The sequence below is a fragment of the Emydura macquarii genome, unplaced genomic scaffold, assembly GCF_026122565.2.
Source record: "Emydura macquarii macquarii isolate MOO-44397 ecotype Brisbane River unplaced genomic scaffold, CSIRO-AGI_Emac_v2 contig_320, whole genome shotgun sequence".
Taxonomy (NCBI): domain Eukaryota; kingdom Metazoa; phylum Chordata; order Testudines; family Chelidae; genus Emydura; species Emydura macquarii.
In genome coordinates this window covers 11049496-11068304 of record NW_027130457.1, presented here as the reverse complement: position 1 = coordinate 11068304, position 18809 = coordinate 11049496, and the positions used below count along the sequence as shown (strand labels likewise).

The 18809-nt window shown below is 43.4% G+C and overlaps 1 protein-coding gene across 1 annotated transcript in view; it reads left to right on the top strand.

The window, feature by feature from the left end:
• The window catches only part of MARCHF6 (membrane associated ring-CH-type finger 6), a 107738-nt gene that overhangs the window by 33076 nt on the left and 55853 nt on the right, over positions 1-18809 (top strand). The window contains exons 4-5 of the mRNA XM_067529437.1: positions 1702-1845; positions 13192-13264. Coding sequence (XP_067385538.1) covers positions 1702-1845; positions 13192-13264 — 217 coding nt within the window. The remainder of the gene's footprint in view (positions 1-1701; positions 1846-13191; positions 13265-18809) is intronic.

Here is an 18809-nt window from a genome sequence, read left to right as displayed (position 1 = left end):
TTGGTATGTCCAAGTACCTGATCTGTGGGTGTGATCAGATACTTAGACATTAAAATAATCTTTTTTGGGTCTGCAAATTATTGTGGGAGCAAAAGGGAAGACGACAAAAGATAGGGCTGAGAATTTTAACCAAAATATTTGCATCCCAGGGCAGCTGTACTTTCTAGAGTTAAGTCTTGTAGGTGCTCATATTATACAGCAGACCGCATGTTCAGTTTCTTGCTTAATTTTTAAACTGCATCTCTTATTCACAAAATGAACGTTTTAGTTCCTTATTGCTGTTGATAGGTTGTGTTTTGTAGTCCTGAGTGTCTGAAAAGTTTAATGTAGGGAGTATATAATTGCACTGTATAATGAAACCTGGATTTTAACTTGTTCATTTATAAATATTCACAATAAAAAGTAACTCTTCCTTTATCTAATAAACTATTGAGCAGTTGCTGTAAGAACATGCAAAAAAATCATATCAGTAATTCAGAGCCTGACTTTTGGCAGCTGGGAGGGATGCAGGAGCCAAATGAAGTGATTAGAATTTAAAAATGATATAGTATGAGAAAGCTATTGAAAAGTTAGACCAAAGTTTGTGAAACTTCTCAGGCAGCTGAATGGCATAGCCAGGGAATTCATTTGGGTGGGAGAATCAAGACTGGAGTGGAATAGCTAAGGTATAAACCTTTGGAGTTTTGTTGTGACTGTTATGAGTTAGTCTCTTATGGTTTAGATCAATGTATTTTAGTGACTCCCTGTCTTTTGGTGCTTTTATCGAACAGTTATCATCTGGAAACAGTTCCTAGATGTGTACATTTAAGTGTTGGGAGATGGGTGTTCTAACTTCTGGAGGGCTCTTGAATTTGGAATTTTCTTCTTCCTGTTTTGGCAGGGCCTGAGTTTGTAGAATTTACTGCATGGTCTATTGCAGCGGTTCTCAACCTTTTTTTCTCCGAGTACCACTCGGGTCAGGTACAGTCAGGTCAAGTACCTGACTGTACCTTACCCAAGTAACACTCGGGGGAAAAAAAGGGGGGGGGGGACTTTCGGCGGCAGTGGGGTTGCATGGGGGGAACAATGCCCTCCGCCGAAACCCTGCCGTTTGCCCCTTTTCGCCGGCAGCGTTTCGCAGGAGTGGGTAGGACTTTCGGCGGCGGCAGGGTTCTTCCAAGTCTATTGCTTAATGACCTTTTCTCTCTGGGAGTTAAGTTGAGTAGGGATGTCTCTTGTGGTGAGGGATGGGATGGGAGTTCTATATATTTGGGTGATACTGTATTGGAGGATTTTAAACTTTTAGTTACAGTTCTTTCTCTCCTTTCAAGACCTATAGTGTTGGGCTTGTTCTGAGGTAACCTGGCTTTACTAGCAGGGATGACTGTATTAATATCCTAAAACAAAAACTTCTCCAACTCTGAAGCCTTTGTAAAACAGTTGTTCTATAAAATTAAAACATAGGTTAAGGTGAACTTGTGATGTAAGGGTTTCATTAGCACTTGCGTGAGATGGTCTGTTGTGGATATATAAAGTGTGGAGAGAGAGTGAATGTTCATTTATTTTTGGCTTTGTGAAAATATATTTGTTGTTGCCATACATTTTTTTAATATATAATTTACAAATTATGCTATTGACTCCAGTGCTATATTATGCTCTTATTTGCAAGCACATATAAAAGCTGTTTGATAAAAGTGTTTTTCTTTTCCTCTCCTTCCTTAGTTTATTCCCCAGATATGCCTTCACGGCTTCCAATCCAAGACATTTTTGCTGGACTGGTTACAAGTATTGGCACAGCAATACGATACTGGTTTCACTATACACTTGTGGCCTTTGCATGGTTGGGAGTTGTACCTCTTACAGCATGTAAGTATTAAGTTTTTACATTAAAATACTTTCATAAAGATGTGTGAATAAAAATCTTGCTTTTATAACAAGCTTGCACATAGCAGTCAGCTTTAATATGTCTCATATGTTATCAACCTTATATGACTTGACCACAAATTTTATTTCAGATGTTTATATTTTACTGTATTTTATTTACTTTCTTAGATAAACTGTTCGATTCATAAACCAATAGCACAGTGCAGACAATAGTTAATAGGTAGGAAAACAGACAATGTTAAGATAGTTTTAATGAAGTTTTAGTTAACTTATTGAATTTTTCAGAGTAAGTTTTTATTTAAAATATTAAAGTAAAATAAAAATTTAATTAAAAATAATCCTTACTCTTTTTTTAGTTCTCCTTTCCTGCCCATATACAAGATGCAAATAGGTGCAATTTGATATAGTTTTAATCTAAACAAAGATGTGTGCAAGTATGCTCTCCATTATCATAGTGTGCGCATTTATATGACTTTGGCAGTTCAAACCCATATGTTTCATGTTAATTGTATATTTTGGTTTTTAATTTCTTTCCAGTTCAAAAGGTAGTGATTTTAAAAATTCTTTCATAAGAATATGAAGTTAATGCTAAGTTTATTGGGAAGGAGAAACTTTTGATGAGTAAAATTTGGCAGTTAAAATCCTTGACTGTGTAATCGATAAAATACGGCAATGAAACTGCTCTTAAAAATTAGTAAAGAGATGTAAATAATAAAGCAAAGGAATTCCTAAAGTTCAACCTTGACAAGGACTTGGACTCAGTTACATCAACATTAAAAATGTGGTTTTTTTTCTAAATATACAACTTAATGCTCCATACATATATTAAAAACAAAATAGCTCAGATAGTCCATAATAGCTCTCCAATAATATTACTGGTCTCAAATGCTGGCTGCTTTTTAATTAGTTTTTGTTGTTCTTGTTGAGAAATGAGTAGGGATAAGCTTGATGCATTAAACATCATTGCCTTAAGGGTAACTTAAACAGTCATCCTGATCTTGGATGCACATGGCGCAGAGGACCTGTTATGGTTATGAAGCACTGTACCTCCCCAGGGGATTCAAATGCCACTCCCACTGGGAGTGCTATAACATCACCAGAGAGTGAAGATGGGTGAGGTAATATCTTTTATCGGTGAGAGAGACATGCTTTCAAGCTCTTCTTCAGGTGACCTGAAACTTAATTTAATTTAAAATATTTAAAATTTAAAGTACCTTTCCACTGCAGCATTAGAAATGCAAACACATCAGTTTGGGCTAATGAATGAGCGCTTGAAAGTAAAACTAACTAGAAACAAGTTAAGAGACTCAGTCTTGTATTATAGTCCATTATTGTTGTATACTCAGTGTCCCAAAGCAGCCAGCATGAGCTACTGCTAAAGACACAGGAAAAATTGGGACCTGACCCAGATGAACTTGCCTAGGGAGGAGGGCCAGTGGCTTCCCATTCTTCCTTAGATATAACAGGGAATGTGAATGCGTTCCTAGAGGTGATGGAATTGACACCCCACCACCTGCCCTTTGTGGGGAAAAATGACAGTAGCCTTCAGATACCTGACCACTTTCCTTCTGCTCTGGAACTTGAACTCTGAATTTTTTATTATTACTATTGAGCCCAAAGGCTCAGATTAGAACTCCACTGTACAAATAGAGGTAGATTTGGTCATGCAGTTTGTAATCTAAGAGAAAATGCAAGAAGTGTAACAAGGGAAAGGGTAGTGTTGATAAGTTATAGTGCTAGGATGTTTTTTACATGGTCTGTAACAGTCTGCAGCTTAGTGATCTGAATTTGAATATTTTTAATCATAGTTTTAAAAACTCCCTGTCAAACCACAACCCTATCAACTAGTTGAACTTCTGTCCATCAGAAAAAGTGATTCTAAACTTGATGGGTTTTTATTTATTTATTCATTGTACTTACTGTATTTGTCATTCGCTGTTGGCCCCAGCTTGCTCCTGCTCTCTGCTATTATTGCAGTCTTTCAGCTTCCCAACTCATTGTCCTTTTCCATTGTACTTATCATCCCCCTCCCACTTGGTTTTTTTTCTCTTTTTCCAGTCCTTTATCATCATCTTTGAGTGCTTGCTCATGTCAATTCCAAGCAGGTGTGTGCGTGCCACATGCACAGTCTTAGGAAGGTTTTTCCCCTAGCGGTACCAGTTGGGTCAGTGCAGGTGCCCCCTGGAGTGGCGCCTCCATGGCGCTTTATATAGGGCCTTGCCAATTCACTGCCTCTCCAGTTCCTTCTTACTGCCCATGACGGTCGTTGGCGCTTCAGTTGTCTTGCTTCTGCAAGCATTCTCCCCGTGTCATTTTAGGCAGTTCCTGTAAATAGTTAGAATTAGTTAGTGGTTCTCTAGTTTAAGCAGTTTTATAGATGTGTTAATTAAAGAGGTTTCCCCCCTTTTTGGGACTCCCCTCCCTGGGGTACCGGGGCATCCCTTGGGCCCAAGGCTTCAAGCCTTGTGGATCCTGCCACAAGCCTATGCTGAAAAGTGACCCACACGACTCCTGCTTAAAATGCTCAGTGGAGTTGCACCAGACAGATCGCGGCAGGATCTGCAAGAATTTCCACTCAAGGAACAGAAAGGAGAAGAGTGTCTGCCTCAAGCAGATACTCTTGTAGGCAGCTCTGTGACCACAACCTCTGGACCTGGCACCTAGCGCATCGGTGCGGAGTGCTCCAACGTCCGTCAGAGACCCAGCGGCACCAAAGAAGAGCTCGGTGCTGAGGGAATCCTGACACCAACACTCTCTGGCATCAAAACCAGTACGGCATTGTTCTCATTCATCCGTGCCCTGCAAAAAGCAGAGGTCCGATAGAGGACGCTCACCCACGGTGCGATCTATGGGAAAGGACACTGGTTCATCATGCCCCCAGACGCATCTGGCGCTGGGGTCTCTGGGGCCCTCCACTTCAGCTCCGCACAGGGCACCCATGAGTCTGCTGCGCATGGAATCCCCAGCAAGAGAGAGCGAGGTGGAAGAGTTGGATCTCCCCTCCACACTGGACACATTTGAGACAGCAAGGGACCTGATTGCCATGATGGCTCAGCAATCCTCCATCTCAGTAGAGAGGGTAAGACTGGGCCTATTTGGGAGGAAGCTGTATTTCACCGCCGGTCTTCTGCTACGTATTGCCAACCAACAAGCGATTCTCAGCAGGTACAACTTCAATTTGTGAGAAGCAATGATGAAGTTTAAAGATCTTCTTCCAACTGAATCAAAGATGGAGTATAGGGCCATGGTGGAAAAGGGCAAAGGTTTGCCAGAACATCGCTTAGGCCACATTAGATGCAGCGGGCTCTGCAACAAAGATTATGGCTTTAGGACTTGCTATGAGAAGAAGCTCCTGGCTGCAGGTGTCAGGCCTCCCGCCATAGGTTCAGTCTACTATGCAAGACCTGCCCTTCAAAGGCACGGGGCTGTTTTCAGAGCTTAAGGACTCTAGGGCAACTTGGAAATCCTTGGGGCTCTGTATGCCTTCCACTCAGAGGAAGCATTTTAAGCCCCAGTCCAATCAGAGATTCTACGCATCTCAGCCAAGGCAGGACATTTCCAGAAAGAGGGGTAGAAGTAACAGACGCAGAACTCCTCAACTGTCCAACCCTGGCAGAGGCTAAGGCAAACAGCTGCAAAGGCCAAAGCAAAATTTTTGAGGGTGCGCCCGAGGGCGGCACTTCAGGACAGTTACTGGATTTTGGTCCCCCTTTCCAAAACCATTTATCCCATTTCTACCATGCTTGGGCTTAAATAAAATCAGACAGATGGGTTTTGCGCATGGTAGAAGTGGGATACTCCCTTCAGTTTTCTTCTGCCGCCTCCCCCCCCCCTTCAAGGGCCCCTCTCACGAGCAGCTTCTTATACAAGAGGTGCAGCAATTGCTTCGGGCCGGAACAGTAGAGGAGGTCCATCAGGAACTAAGGGTAAAGGGGCTTTACTCCAGATATTTCCTGATCCAGAAGGCAAAAGGGGGGCTCAGACTCATCCTCTATCTGCAGAATCTCAACAGATTCATAAAGAAATTAAAATTCTGCATGGTTTCCCTAGCCTCAGTTACTCCCTTTCTGGATCTGGGGGACTGGTATGCTACTCTTGACCGAAAGGACACCCATTTTCATATTTCAATAATACCTTCCCACAAGAGATTTCTCAGGTTCGTGGTAGAACACACTCATTATCAATTTACAGTCCTCCCTTTTGGCCTCTTGGCTGTGCCGAGAGTTTTCACCAAATGTATGACTTCCTAAGGAGACACTGTTCAAGTGTATTCGTATCTGGACGATTGGCTGGTCAAGGGCTACTCGAGAGCTCATGTTGCTTTAATACAGTCAACCTTCCACACCCTGGGTTTTTAGTTGAACATAAACAAATCAACGTTAGCGCCAACACAGAGAACAGAGTTCATAGGGACAGTCCTGGACTCAGTCCAGGCCAGCGTTATTGCCAGAGACTCGCTTTCAGACTGTGTGCTTCATAATAAAAAACTTCAGGCATTTTCTCACCATGACAGTTCAGAATTGCCTAATGCTCCTAGGGCCATGTGGTCTCTTGCACATATGTGGTCCAAAATGCCAGGCTGTGACTCAGACCTCTCCAGTTGTGGCTGGCATCAGCTTACTGGCCCAGCAGGGACAGTCTGGACAAGGTGGTCTCGCTTCCACCGCAAGTCTTAGAATCTCTCCAGTGGTGGCTCAAGCCTCAGCAAGTGTGCAAACGGGTTTCATTTGCCAGCCCACAGCTGTCTGCGGTGTTAGCTACAGACGTTTCAGCTTTGGGGTGGGGAGCACACCTCGGAGAGCTGAGGACTCAAGGTCTCTGGTCCCCAGAGGAGCTATTGCTTCACATAAATGTCAGGGAACTGTGAGCGGTCTGGTTAGCCTGCCAGGCATTCCAATCTCACCTGGAAGGAAGAGATATGTCAGTAATGACAGGCAACACCATAGCAATGTTTTATATGAATAGATTTTGGACTACCTGCTGCACTTCCTGTGCCAGGAAGCCCTCAAGATGTGGGACTTCTGCATCGCCCACTCCATACACCTGGAAGTGTCTTACCTACCTGGGTCCCAGAACAAGCTGGCGGACCATCTCAGTCACTCCTTCAACACCCACAAATGGTCTTTCCACTCGGACATTGCAAGAGACATTTTCCAAAGGTGGGGGTTTCCCCAAGTAGACCTCTTTGCTACGCGGTCCAACAGAAAGTGTCACCAATTTTGCTCCTACCTGAAGCACAGTCCGGGATCATGGCAGATGCATTCCTTCTTCCCTGGGTTCATCACCTGTCCTAGGCTTTCCCACAGTTTCCTCTCATTCACAAGGTCCTCCTGAAAATCAAGAGAGACAGCGCCTTGGTCAGCCTGGCCCAGACAACTCTGGCATACAAATAGACACCCTAGAATCATAGAATATTAGAGTTGGAAGGGACCTCAGGAGGTCATCTAGTCCAACCCCCTGCTCAAAGCAGGACTAACCTCTGCTATATCATCCCAACCAGGACTTTGTCAAGCCGCAGCTTAAAAACCTCTAAGGATGGAGATTCCACCACCTCCCTAGGTAACCCATTCCAGTGCTTCACCACCCTCCTAGTAAAAAACTTTTTCCTAATGTCCAACCTAGACCTCCCTCCCTGCAACTTGAGACCGTTGCTCCTTGTTCTGTCATCTGCCACCACCGAGAACAGCCTAGCCCCATCCTCCCTAGAACCCCCTTTCAGGTAGTTAAAGGCCGCTATCAAATCCCCCCTCACTCTTCTCTTTTGCAGACTAAACAAGCCCAGTTCCCTCAGCCTCTCCTCATAAGTCCTGTGCTCCAGCCCCTAATCATTTTTGTTGCCCTCCGCTGGACTCTCTCCAACTTGTCCACATCCTTTTTGTATTGGGGGGCCCAAAACTGGACACAATATTCTAAATGCGGCCTCACCAATGCCGAATAGAGGGGAATAATCACTTCCCGTGACCTGCTAGCAATGCCCCTCCTAATGCAGCCCAATATGCCATTGGCCTTCTTGACAACCAGGGCACACTGCTGACTCATATCCAGCTTTTTATCCACTGTTACCCCCAGGTCCTTTTCTGCAGAGCTGCTGCCCAGCTCGTCGGTCCCCAGTCTATAGCTGTGCATGGGATTCTTTCTTCCTAAGTGGAGGACTCTGCACTTTTCTTTGTTGAACCTCATTAGATTTCTTTTGGCCCAATCCTCCAGTTTGTTTAGGTCACTCTGTATCCTATCCCTACCTTCCAGTGTATCTCCCCAGGTTAGTGTCGTCTGCAAACTTGCTGAGGGTGCAATCTACCCCATCCTCCAGATCATTAATAAAGATGTTGAACAAAACCGGCCCCAGGACCGACCCCTGGGGAACTCCGCTTGTGACCGGTTGCCAGCTAGACATGGAGCCATTGATCACTACTCGTTGAGCCCTATGCTCTAGCCAGTTCACTATCCATTTTATAGTCCATTCATCCAACCCATACTTCTTTAACTTGCTGATAAGAATACTGTGAGAAACCGTATCAAAAGCTTTGCTAAAGTCAAGGTGTATCACATCCACCGCCTTCCCCACATCCACAGAACCAGTCACCTCATCATAGAAAGCAATCAGGTTGGTCAGGCATGACTTTCCCTTGGTGAATCCGTGTTGACTGTTCCTGATCACCTTCCTCTCTTCCAAGTGCCTTAAAATGGATTCCTTAAGGACCTGCTCCATGATCTTTCCAGGGATTGAGGTGAGGCTGACCGGTCTGTAGTTCCCCGGATCCTCTTTCCTCCCTTTTTTGAAGATGGGCACTACATTTGCTTTTTTCCAGTCGTCAGGGACCTCCCCCTGTTGCCACGAGCTTTCAAAGATAATAGCCAATGGCTCTGAAATCACCTCAGCCAACTCCCTCAGCACCCTCGGGTGCATTGCATCCGGCCCCATGGACTTATGAATGTCCAATCCTTCTAAATAGTCTTGAACCTGTTCCTTCAGCACTGCGGGATGTTTGCCTCCTTCCCATTCTGTGCCACCCAGTACAGCAGTCTGGGAGCTGATCTTGTCTGTGAAGACAGAGGCAAAAAAGGCATTGAGTACCTCAGCTTTCTCCACATCCTCCGTCACTAGGTCGCCTCCCTCTTTCTTTAAGGGGCCTACACTTTCCCGAATCTTCCTCTTGTTGGCAACATGCCTGTAGAAACCCTTTTTGTTCCCCTTCACGTCCCTTGCTAGCTGCAACTCCAATTGTGCTTTGGCCTTCCTCATTTCATTCCTGCACGTTCGAGCAGTGTTTATATAATCCTCCCTAGTCATCTGACCAAGCTTCCACTTCTTGTAAGCTTCTTTTTTGCGTTTAAGTTCGCCAAGGACATCTTTGTTAAGCCAAGCTGGACGCCTACCATATTTGCTATTCTTTCTGCACATCGGGATGGTTTGCTCTTGTGCCCTCAATAAGGTTTCTTTAAAATACAGCCAGCTCTCTTGGGTTCCTTCCCCCTCATATTAGCCTCCCAGGGAATCCTGCCCATCAGTTCCCTGAGGGAATCAAAGTCCGCTTTTCTGAAGTCCATGGTCCGTATCCTGCTGTTCCCCTTTCTTCCTTTCATCAGGATCATGAACTCGACCATCTCATGGTCACTGCTGCCTAGGTTGCCACCCACTTCTACTTCCCCTACCAAATCTTCCCTGTTTGTGAGCAGCAGGTCAAGAGAAGCACGGCCCCTAGTTGGTTGCTCCAGCACTTGCACCAGGAAATTGTCAGCGACACTCTCCAAAAACTTCCTGGATTGTTTGTGCTCTGCTGTATTGCTCTTCCAGCAGATGTCAAGGTGATTGAAGTCTCCCATGAGAATCAGGCCCTGTGAACTGGAAACTTTCCCCAGTTGAGTAAAGAAAGCCTCATCTACCTCATCCTCCTGGTCTGGTGGTCTGTAACAGACACCCACCACGACATCACGCTTATTGTTCTTGCTTCTAAGCTTAACCCAGAGACACTCAACTGACTTATCTCCAGTTTCATACTGGAGCTCAGAGCAGTCATAGTGCTCTCTTACATACAGTGCAACTCCTCCCCCTTTCGCCCCTGCCTGTCCTTCCTGAACAGTTTATACCCATCCATGACAGCGCTCCAATCGTGAGAGTTATTCCACCAAGTCTCAGTTATTCCAATCATGTCGTAGTTTCTTGACTGTGCCAGGACTTCCAGTTCCTCTTGCTTGTTTCCCAGATCACCCTGCCATTGGTTCCGGACCTGATCGCACAGAACCACAGTCATTTTCATCACCCCAACCTAGAGTCACTTCATCTTACGGCATGGAAGCTGCCTGGCTGAACCCTAGGGCGGTGGAGTGCTCGGAACAAGTACAGGAGGTCCTTCTTGGTAGTAGAAAGCCTTCCACCAGGGCAGAGTACTTAGCCAAATGGAAAAGATTCTCTGTATGGTCAATGCAGAGGGGTGCTCCCCCAATGCAGGCTTTGCTGCCTCTTATTTTGGACTACCTGCTGCATTTAAAGCAGCTAGGACTAGCAGCATCATCTGTAAAGGCGCACTTGGCAGGGATCTCTGCTTTCCACCCGGGGGAAGAGGGTCATTCAGTATTTACCAATCCTATGGTGTCCCACTTCCTCAAGGGCTTAGAAAGGCTTTACTTCCCAGTACGTCGCCCAATTCTAGCATGGGATCTTAATCTGGAACTCAGTAAATTAAGGGGACCTCCATTTGAGACCTTAGTGACTTGTTTGCTTTTATACCTCTAATGGAAGGTAACCTTCCTTGTTGCAATTACCTTAACAAGGAGAGTATCTGAACTCAAAGCATTGACCTCGGACCCTCCATATACAGTGTTCCACAGGGATATGGTGCAGCTGCGTCCCCACTCGGCTTTCGTCCTCAAGGTGGTTTTTCATTTCCACACAAGTCAGGAAATCTTCTTACCAGTGTTCTTTCCAGACCACACACCAAGAGCAGGGAGCGCAGTCTCCATTCCCTGGATGTCAGATGGGCGTTGGCATTCTATATAGAATGGACTAGACCTTTTCGTAAATTGAATCTGCTCTTCGTTGCAGTAGCAGACAGGATCCCCACACAGGAGATTTGCAGGGCTGCGACATGGTCTTCTATCCACACATTTTCATCACATTATGCAATTACTCAACCTGCCAGAGATGACGCAGCATTTGGCAAAGCAGTGCTCCAGTCAGCAGTTTCGTGAGCCCCGACCTCCTCCTCCTATGGTTTGCTTGGGGGTCACCTGCTTGGAATCAATATGAGCAAGCACCCAAAGAAAAAATGGTGATCTACCTTCGTAAGTGTTGTTCTTCAAGATGTGGTGTTCATGTCCATTCCAAGACCCACCCGCCTTCCCCTGTTGTCCAAGCCTATCGGCAAGAAGAAACTGGAGAGGCGGCGGGTCAGCGGGGCTCTATATACAGTGCCATGGAGATGCCACTCTAGAGGGCGCCTGCAGCAGCCCGACAGGTACTGCTAGGGGAAAAACCTTCTGATGACTGTGCACACAGCACACGCACACCTGCTTAGAATGGACGTGGGCAACACATGTCGAAGAACGACAGTTAGGAAAGGTAGGTAACAGTTTTTTTCTGCCTCAATTTCTTCCATCATTTGTCTCAACCCAAAGGGCCCTCCAAAACAAACATGAAACTACATTTTTTATAATATAAATAAAACAAATGTTTAACAAAACTCCCCTGAAATTAAGATACATGCCTACTAGCTGTCACCCGGACAATATGTTCTATCCCTTTCCCCTACCCTTCAGCTTTGTAATTTTAGATTGTCTGCTCTTTGAGTAAAGGGCCTTGTTTTCCTCTGTATTTGGAAGTGCCTAACTTTCTGGATGTTACATTTTCCTATTAGTTCTTATATACACTGCAGCATCACTTTAAATTGGTTTCTTTATGTGGAATGAGCTCCCAAAGCTGAAATTTTCATATCTATTTGTGTAATCTCTCCCATTCCTTCTCCCTCCATATCTATCCCTTCCTGATTCCTTTTGCCCCTTAATTCACCTATTTGCTTGCCACTGACTTGTCCTCCCTCCTCATTTCCCCATACTCCCACTTGTTGTCTCCTCTTCTCAACCCACAATTCTGTGTCTCTCCCTTCTCCTTTCAGTTTTTCTACCCCTCTCTACTATTCTTCCTCTCTCACTTCAGGTATGTCTATACTTTGAGTTGTGGGTATGTGTTTCAGCTCGAGGAGACATACCTGCGCTAGCTCTAATTGAGCAAGCACACTAAAAAGAGTGTGACTGTGGCAGCATGGGCAGAGGGAGAAGCTGGCCACCCCGAGTAGCATGTGTCTCAACCCCCAGACTCTGAAATGAGGGACAACACATCTTGAGACAAGGGACACAATGAGGGATGTCAACTTTTTTTTAATTGAACAGTTTTATTTAAAAAATGTATATATGTACAAGCATGCATAAAGCCTAAAACTTACTATAATGAAACTAAATGATTCTGAGTACTAAGAGCATCTTTATTTTATTGTAAATAGTGGCTTTCTACATAAATTCCAGTTGCTCAGATACTCACTGTTGTATTTAATGTCAGAGACTCCTCGTCTACCCTCCCCCTACCGATCTCTGCTCCTCTCTCCCTTAAATTATTGAATAAAAGTAGAACTTCTCTCCATAGGCACTCCCAGCTAATCCAAGGGGGCTTGTGGTAGCCTCAGCACAAGCTGAGGTATCAGAGTAGAGTGGGGATGGAAAATAAAGCAAGTGGAGCAGTGCTTGGTCACCTGTTCAAAGAAATAAGGGTAAATTAAGTATTTTTGCAGAAATAAGCATATCTTCAAAGTAACTTGGTTTCTAAGATAGGTTCTATGAATGTGTTAATGTTTCATTTTTCAGATTCTCTTTCTGAAGAATGGCAGAAGAGCTGGCTATTGGCTTCAGATATCACCCCATAAAATGTTAGAGTTCTTGAGTATGTTCAGTATAGTCAACTAACTTTAAAAAGCTGGTGTTATTCCATGTACTGTGTATGCATCAGGAGAGGCCTTGATTCTTGTACAAGTTAGAGATTTGAGGTCAACTCATGCTTATGTTCTACAAGAGCCAAGCCCTGTGGCTTCCACAGCCATCCATAGGGCTGGGACTTATATGTGAATAACAACTATATTGCGATACCTTTTTGTGACTTATGTCTGCGTGAAGTCTTTTTATACATCTGTATTGGTTCCCTTCAGTTTTAGCTTCTTTCCCAGAGATAAATTGTTACTAGGGCTAAGAAACAAGCTGGGAAAAAAGTTTAATAATGATCAATTTAGAGGGTGTTCTTTCCTCATAACTGAGGGTTTTACAGCACTTTTTTCTTTTTTACAGGTCGTATCTACAAGTGCTTGTTTACTGGCTCTGTGAGCTCACTGTTGACGCTGCCGTTAGATATGCTGTCAACGTAAGTATAAACCAGCCTGATATACAAGACTTTTTAACCAGATGCCTATTAAAGTTATTGCTTTTGGTACTCTCAATTCCCCATTCCTTTTCATTATCCTTTTTTACCTTAAACTTTTTTACAGTGGCTGCTACTGCTTATATTTGCCATAGCAAGGACACCTAGACAGCTGTTTTACAGCTGTGCTAACTCATCTGTTTTCGAAGTGCTGTTGTGCAGGATATTTCGATTCAAAGGATGAACAAATCATACTTATAGAACTGGGCCTTAGTAATGCTGGTTCATATTATAGACTTACATGGTTTATTCAGTCTTAGGAATACCTACTATGGTTTAAAGTTACACTTGAATTATTTTAAAATTTAATTTTCTTTAATTAAACTGCAACGGAGCCTATTCTAAAGGTTTTAGAATTATAACCATCTTTTATGTAATTTTTCTATTCATTGTTTTATACTATATGATCTGCTAAGATATGGGATCTTTCATGATTTCTCTGTTGCTTAATTACATTTTATATCTATAGTTTATATTTAATCAATCCATTATGGTGATACAGTAAAGGTGTGAATTGATTGGCATCTATTTTAACTGGTCATTTCAACGTTCCACAAATCAAACTCTATATTAAAAGAATTAAATCACTGGTCCATACTAGTCACAACTCAGTATCAAATTGCTTTTATATTTTAATTGAATTATTTTTTAGGTTAGTGCACATGAAAGCCAGGGACTAATAGCACTGTCTGACAGAGCCAGTTGTGAGCTAAGCAGGCGTTGAAGCTCTGCTAGCTCCCTGTGTATTTTGACTAATGCATTCAATTCTGCTTAAAGCCTCCAGTCTTGGAGTTTGAAGTTACACTTCAAATAAGGCTCTGTTGACGTACATGGTTTTTTTTTTTGTAGGCACAGAGATTCACTAGGATGAGAACATAGTACAGATTTCCCCTGTCACACCCTAATAAATCCAAATTTGAATTCTGATCATTTGAGGGGAAAATCTGAAGCCAAACTACTTTTTCTCATATGTTCTCAGTTTTTGATACCAAACCATTTCCTCTCCAGGTATAGGACCTGAATTGAGCAAGTATGTGTCTAACTTAAGCATGTGAGTAGTCCCACTTGACTTCATTTGGACTACTTGAGCTTAAGTACCTTGCTAACTTGGAGCCATAACGTGAAATGAGAGATTGAACAAGCATAATAGAGAAGATAGCATGGAAATGGGGAAGAATATGGGGAGGAGCTTCTGAAGCTGAAATAGATCATGGAAAGGGAAAAGCAGCGGTTCAGACAGGTCCTGCCATTTTACTTTTTGGTTAGGTTAGTTCATAGGATAAAACTTCTCAGAAAATGGCAAAATATGGTATGTTTAGTTCTTAGCACTTAAACACTTCACATGCTATATAACATAGAAGAATGTAAACTTCCTGATAGCAGGAACCTAGTCTTCCAGCAGGTTACCTACTTTTATTTTATAACTTACATTTTTTCTTTTCATTTGGCTGATCTTTGCAACTTGCTTTACTGATTCCTTCCCTGATCCCCTCCCCCCCCCTTTTGTACCACCATCTAATATTTTAATATTATTGACTTAATTCTGTAGTCATTCTAATTAGCATTTGTTTGCTCAATAGCTGATTCCAACTCCTCAAGGGTCCATGGAGATTGAAAGGAAAATTGAAGCTGTGGACTTGTACTAAATCAAAACTGAATTGAACATTTCTAGAACAAACAATTTAGTTTAATTTAGCAGCTTAATTTGCTAGTATCTTCTATGTTTCTCTCACTGTTCTGAAGGATTAGTTTCCTTAAGTTTCTTCTCTTGCTTTATCCTGTTGTGAGTCAAATCCTGTTACAGAAGTGTATCCATGGAATCAGTAGTTCTTCAAGTGATGTCCCTGTGGTCCACTTTATATGCACCCCTGTATCTTTTATTAGAGATTTTTGGTAGCAGTGTCTTTTCTTCCTGCGCATGCACCCTACATATCCTTCTGTGCTGTACTGAGGCTTTATAGGGCTGCATGGGTGAACTGCCCACAGTTCCTTCTTAGCCACCTTTGGCCAGAGACAGTCTACCATACGCCTGTTTGTTGTATACCTGTTTTCCCCTTTTATTAGTGTTTTTGCTTTATAGCTTGTTCTTAATATTAGTAGCAGTAGTAGGTTTAGTACCTCATAGTTGGAATGTTTGTTCTCCTTTTTTTCTTTTCTCTTTTATTTAAAAAAAAAAACACTGCATTTTTGTTTTTTCTTTTCCCCTGTTGAGGGACTTGAACAACTATTTCTTCAGTCAAGGATACCAGGCTCCCTGGGATTTAAAAGGTGCCTCTCTTGTTGAGAAGCAGTCCCTGTGAGTGACGGGTACTCCCACTGTATTCGTTGCATGGGAGACTCTCGTTTCCAGAAAGTGTAAAATCTGCTCTTTTTTTAAGGGTAGATCCTGTAGAAACAGGGAAATTAAGTATAGACTATTAATGATGGAGCAAGCCTGAAGACCGGCTTCCAACCTGGATACTGAGAACCTTTTACCCCATCAACATTGAGATCACAGTCACCAAGAGCTTCTAATGGAAAGATGGCACCAAAACCTTGGTCTCCAGCACTATCTTTGATTGAGGTAACAGCAATCACACTGCCCATACTGAGAGCTTCCCACTCCAAGTATAAATAAGAAGAGCAAAACAGAGTTCCTCATTAAAGAAGATCCAGTCACTGGAGACCTCAGGCCCCAAGAGGAGTGCAGATGACGCTTCAACTATTTTGAGTACTATGAAACATGTCAAGTCTTCAACTAAGTCCCAGACCTCTGCAGTAAAGGGTCTCAGTACCGAAGACTATTACTACGAAGAGATTGACTTCAACGGAATCCTTGACCCCCTCCATACCGATATCGGTGCCTTTCACAACAACTCTGCTACATCGTTGGTGCTGGTACCGAGTTCTGTTGTGCTTCCAGTACTGCAGGAAGCCCTATACCCAAAAGACCCTGTGGTGCCAAATGATCCTGAATCTCTGCTCCTTGCAACTTCCAGACACCTCTCGCTATGGAGGTTGGCTAGGTCACCAACTGCTCGTGTTTCTGGGAGACCTATCTCTTCTCCATCTTCGATCCCTGAGGAGGGGTTGTCACCTTCTACACAATATGTGAAGGAGCATTTGGATTCAGACTCTGAACTTTCTGTTCAAGGATCTTCAGTTTATTCCAGGAGACATTGTTCCGTGTTGTAGCTGCAGAGGCAGGACACCAGACTCCTCCCTGCCAACAGCTGGGATCACCAGCGTTGGATTCCTTCCTCCATGCCTTCTTATGGTCTCACTTATTTGCCTTATTGGAATCCATGGGCAGTGCACTGCCACCAATTTTGGTGCTCAGTTCCACAGGGAACAAAGAAGACTCATAGGTTTGAAGGCCAGAAGGGACCATCATGATCATCTAGTGTGACTTCCTGCACATTGCAGGCCACAGAACCTCACCCATCTGCTCCTGTAATAGACCTGTAACCTTTAACTAAATTACTGACATCCTCAAATCATGATTGAAAGACTCCCAGTTTCAGAGAATCCACCATTTATTCCACTTTAAACCTGCAAGTGACCCATGCTCCATGCTGCAGAGGAAGGTGCAGCTCAGCCCTCAAGCTCCAGCATGGGCATGTCTGCAAATCCTGGGACATACGATAACTTATGTTTTTGTGGCACAAAATGCCAGGTTGCATCTTCGATATCTCCAGAGGTGGCCTAGGACTGTTGATGTACCCAACACACACAGTTACAGCAACAGATATCTGTACCCAGACAGGTTCTGCAGTCACTCACCTGATGGATGAATCCATCCAAAGTTTGTGCAGGAATTCCTACAGTCACATTAACATTGGACGCTTCCCTCTGGGGATGGGAATCATATTTGGGTCCTTACGCAGACCAGGGCAAATGGTGACAACAGGAACAGTGCTTGCATATCAATCTGTTGGAATTAAGGGTGGTCAGATATAATTACCTCCACTTTCTTCCCCTATTCAAAAACAAGTCCAAAAAGATCATGACATACAGCATAGCTTGTGTGTATTATATTGGTCATCAGGGCAGAGCGCATTCCCCCTTGCTCTGCACTGAAGCAATAAAGATGTGTAACTGGTGCATAGCCAATCAGGTAGTCATGTCAGCTTCTTACCCGTAGGCGGTATACAAAACACCATGGTGGATGAGCAGACATTTCTCCCTAAATTAGAGAGGGAGTTGGACTCTTGAGTTTTTTCCTAGCTTGGGGATTTCCAGAGGTCGATTTTTTTTTTGCTGTGTCAGCCAATGCAAAGTCAGGATATTCTGCTTCAGAGGCGGGAGGGGGGCTCAATCCCCAGTCTCTAGAAGATGCCTTCTTCGTTACATGGACAAAAGGTTTTTTCTATGCATATCCTCCAACTCCATTGCTCTTAAAGGTCCTTATCAAGATCATATAGGACCAAGCCAAAGTAGTTTTGATTGGATCAACTTGGTCAAGACAAGTTTGGGTTCTTTACCTCATCAAACTCACCTCTGACCCTCTGTGGTGGCTCTCAATCAAACACAACTGTTATCCAAGGATGAGGGTCAGTCATTTCACCCAAATCTGAACATCCTGCAACTACAAATTTGGTTTCTTAATGGTTCTCGGGAGTGGAGACCACGTACTTATTGGAAGGACAAAAAATAATGTTAAATAGTAGAAAGGAATTTACTTGACATACTTACCTTGAAATGGAGAAAGATATAACCTTTGGTGTAACCGGTGCCATCTTTCTCCTATCCATTCGTCTCTTTCCTCAGTCTTTGATTACATGTTGGAAGTGAAAAATTCAGGCCTTTCTGTGAGTTCCATCAAGATTCATTTAGTGGCAATAACAGCTTCCTATGTGCGAGTAGACAGTTTCTCGGTATTCGCTCATCCAACCACAGTGAGATTCCTAAGAGGACTAATCAGTCATTTTTTGCAGATTATGGCCCCTATGTTGCTTTGGGATCTCAGCCTGGTTCTTTACCATCTCATGAAACGACCCTTTGAGCCATTAGCTGCATTTTCACTGCTACATCTGTCGATGAAGACTGACTATTGGTAGCCATCACTTCTGTGTGAAGGGTTGGGGAGATGGGGGCTTTAATGGCAGGCCCTCCCTTTACCTTCTCCATGGAAAACAAAGTATCTTTACGACCTTATCAAAAGTTCTTACATAAGGTGTTCTCTAAACTTCATATCAGACAAGCTATTCAACTTCCGTTTCTTTTCCTAAGCCACATCAGTCTACAAAGGAATGTGCTTTTCATACACCAGATGTTGAGAGGGCGTTACACTTTCACTTAAATGGGTCTAAGCCATTCAGGAAGACTCCCTAGTCTTTGTTTCTTTTGCAGATACATCTAAGTGAGTGCCTTTCTCCACTAAGAAACTTTCAAAATGGATCTATGGATGTATTATTGCCTGTTAGGGGAGAGGTAACCTCAGTGAAACTGTAAGAGTGACTGCACACACTACTAGATTACAGTCTACGGCTGTAGCTGTACTCAGAGA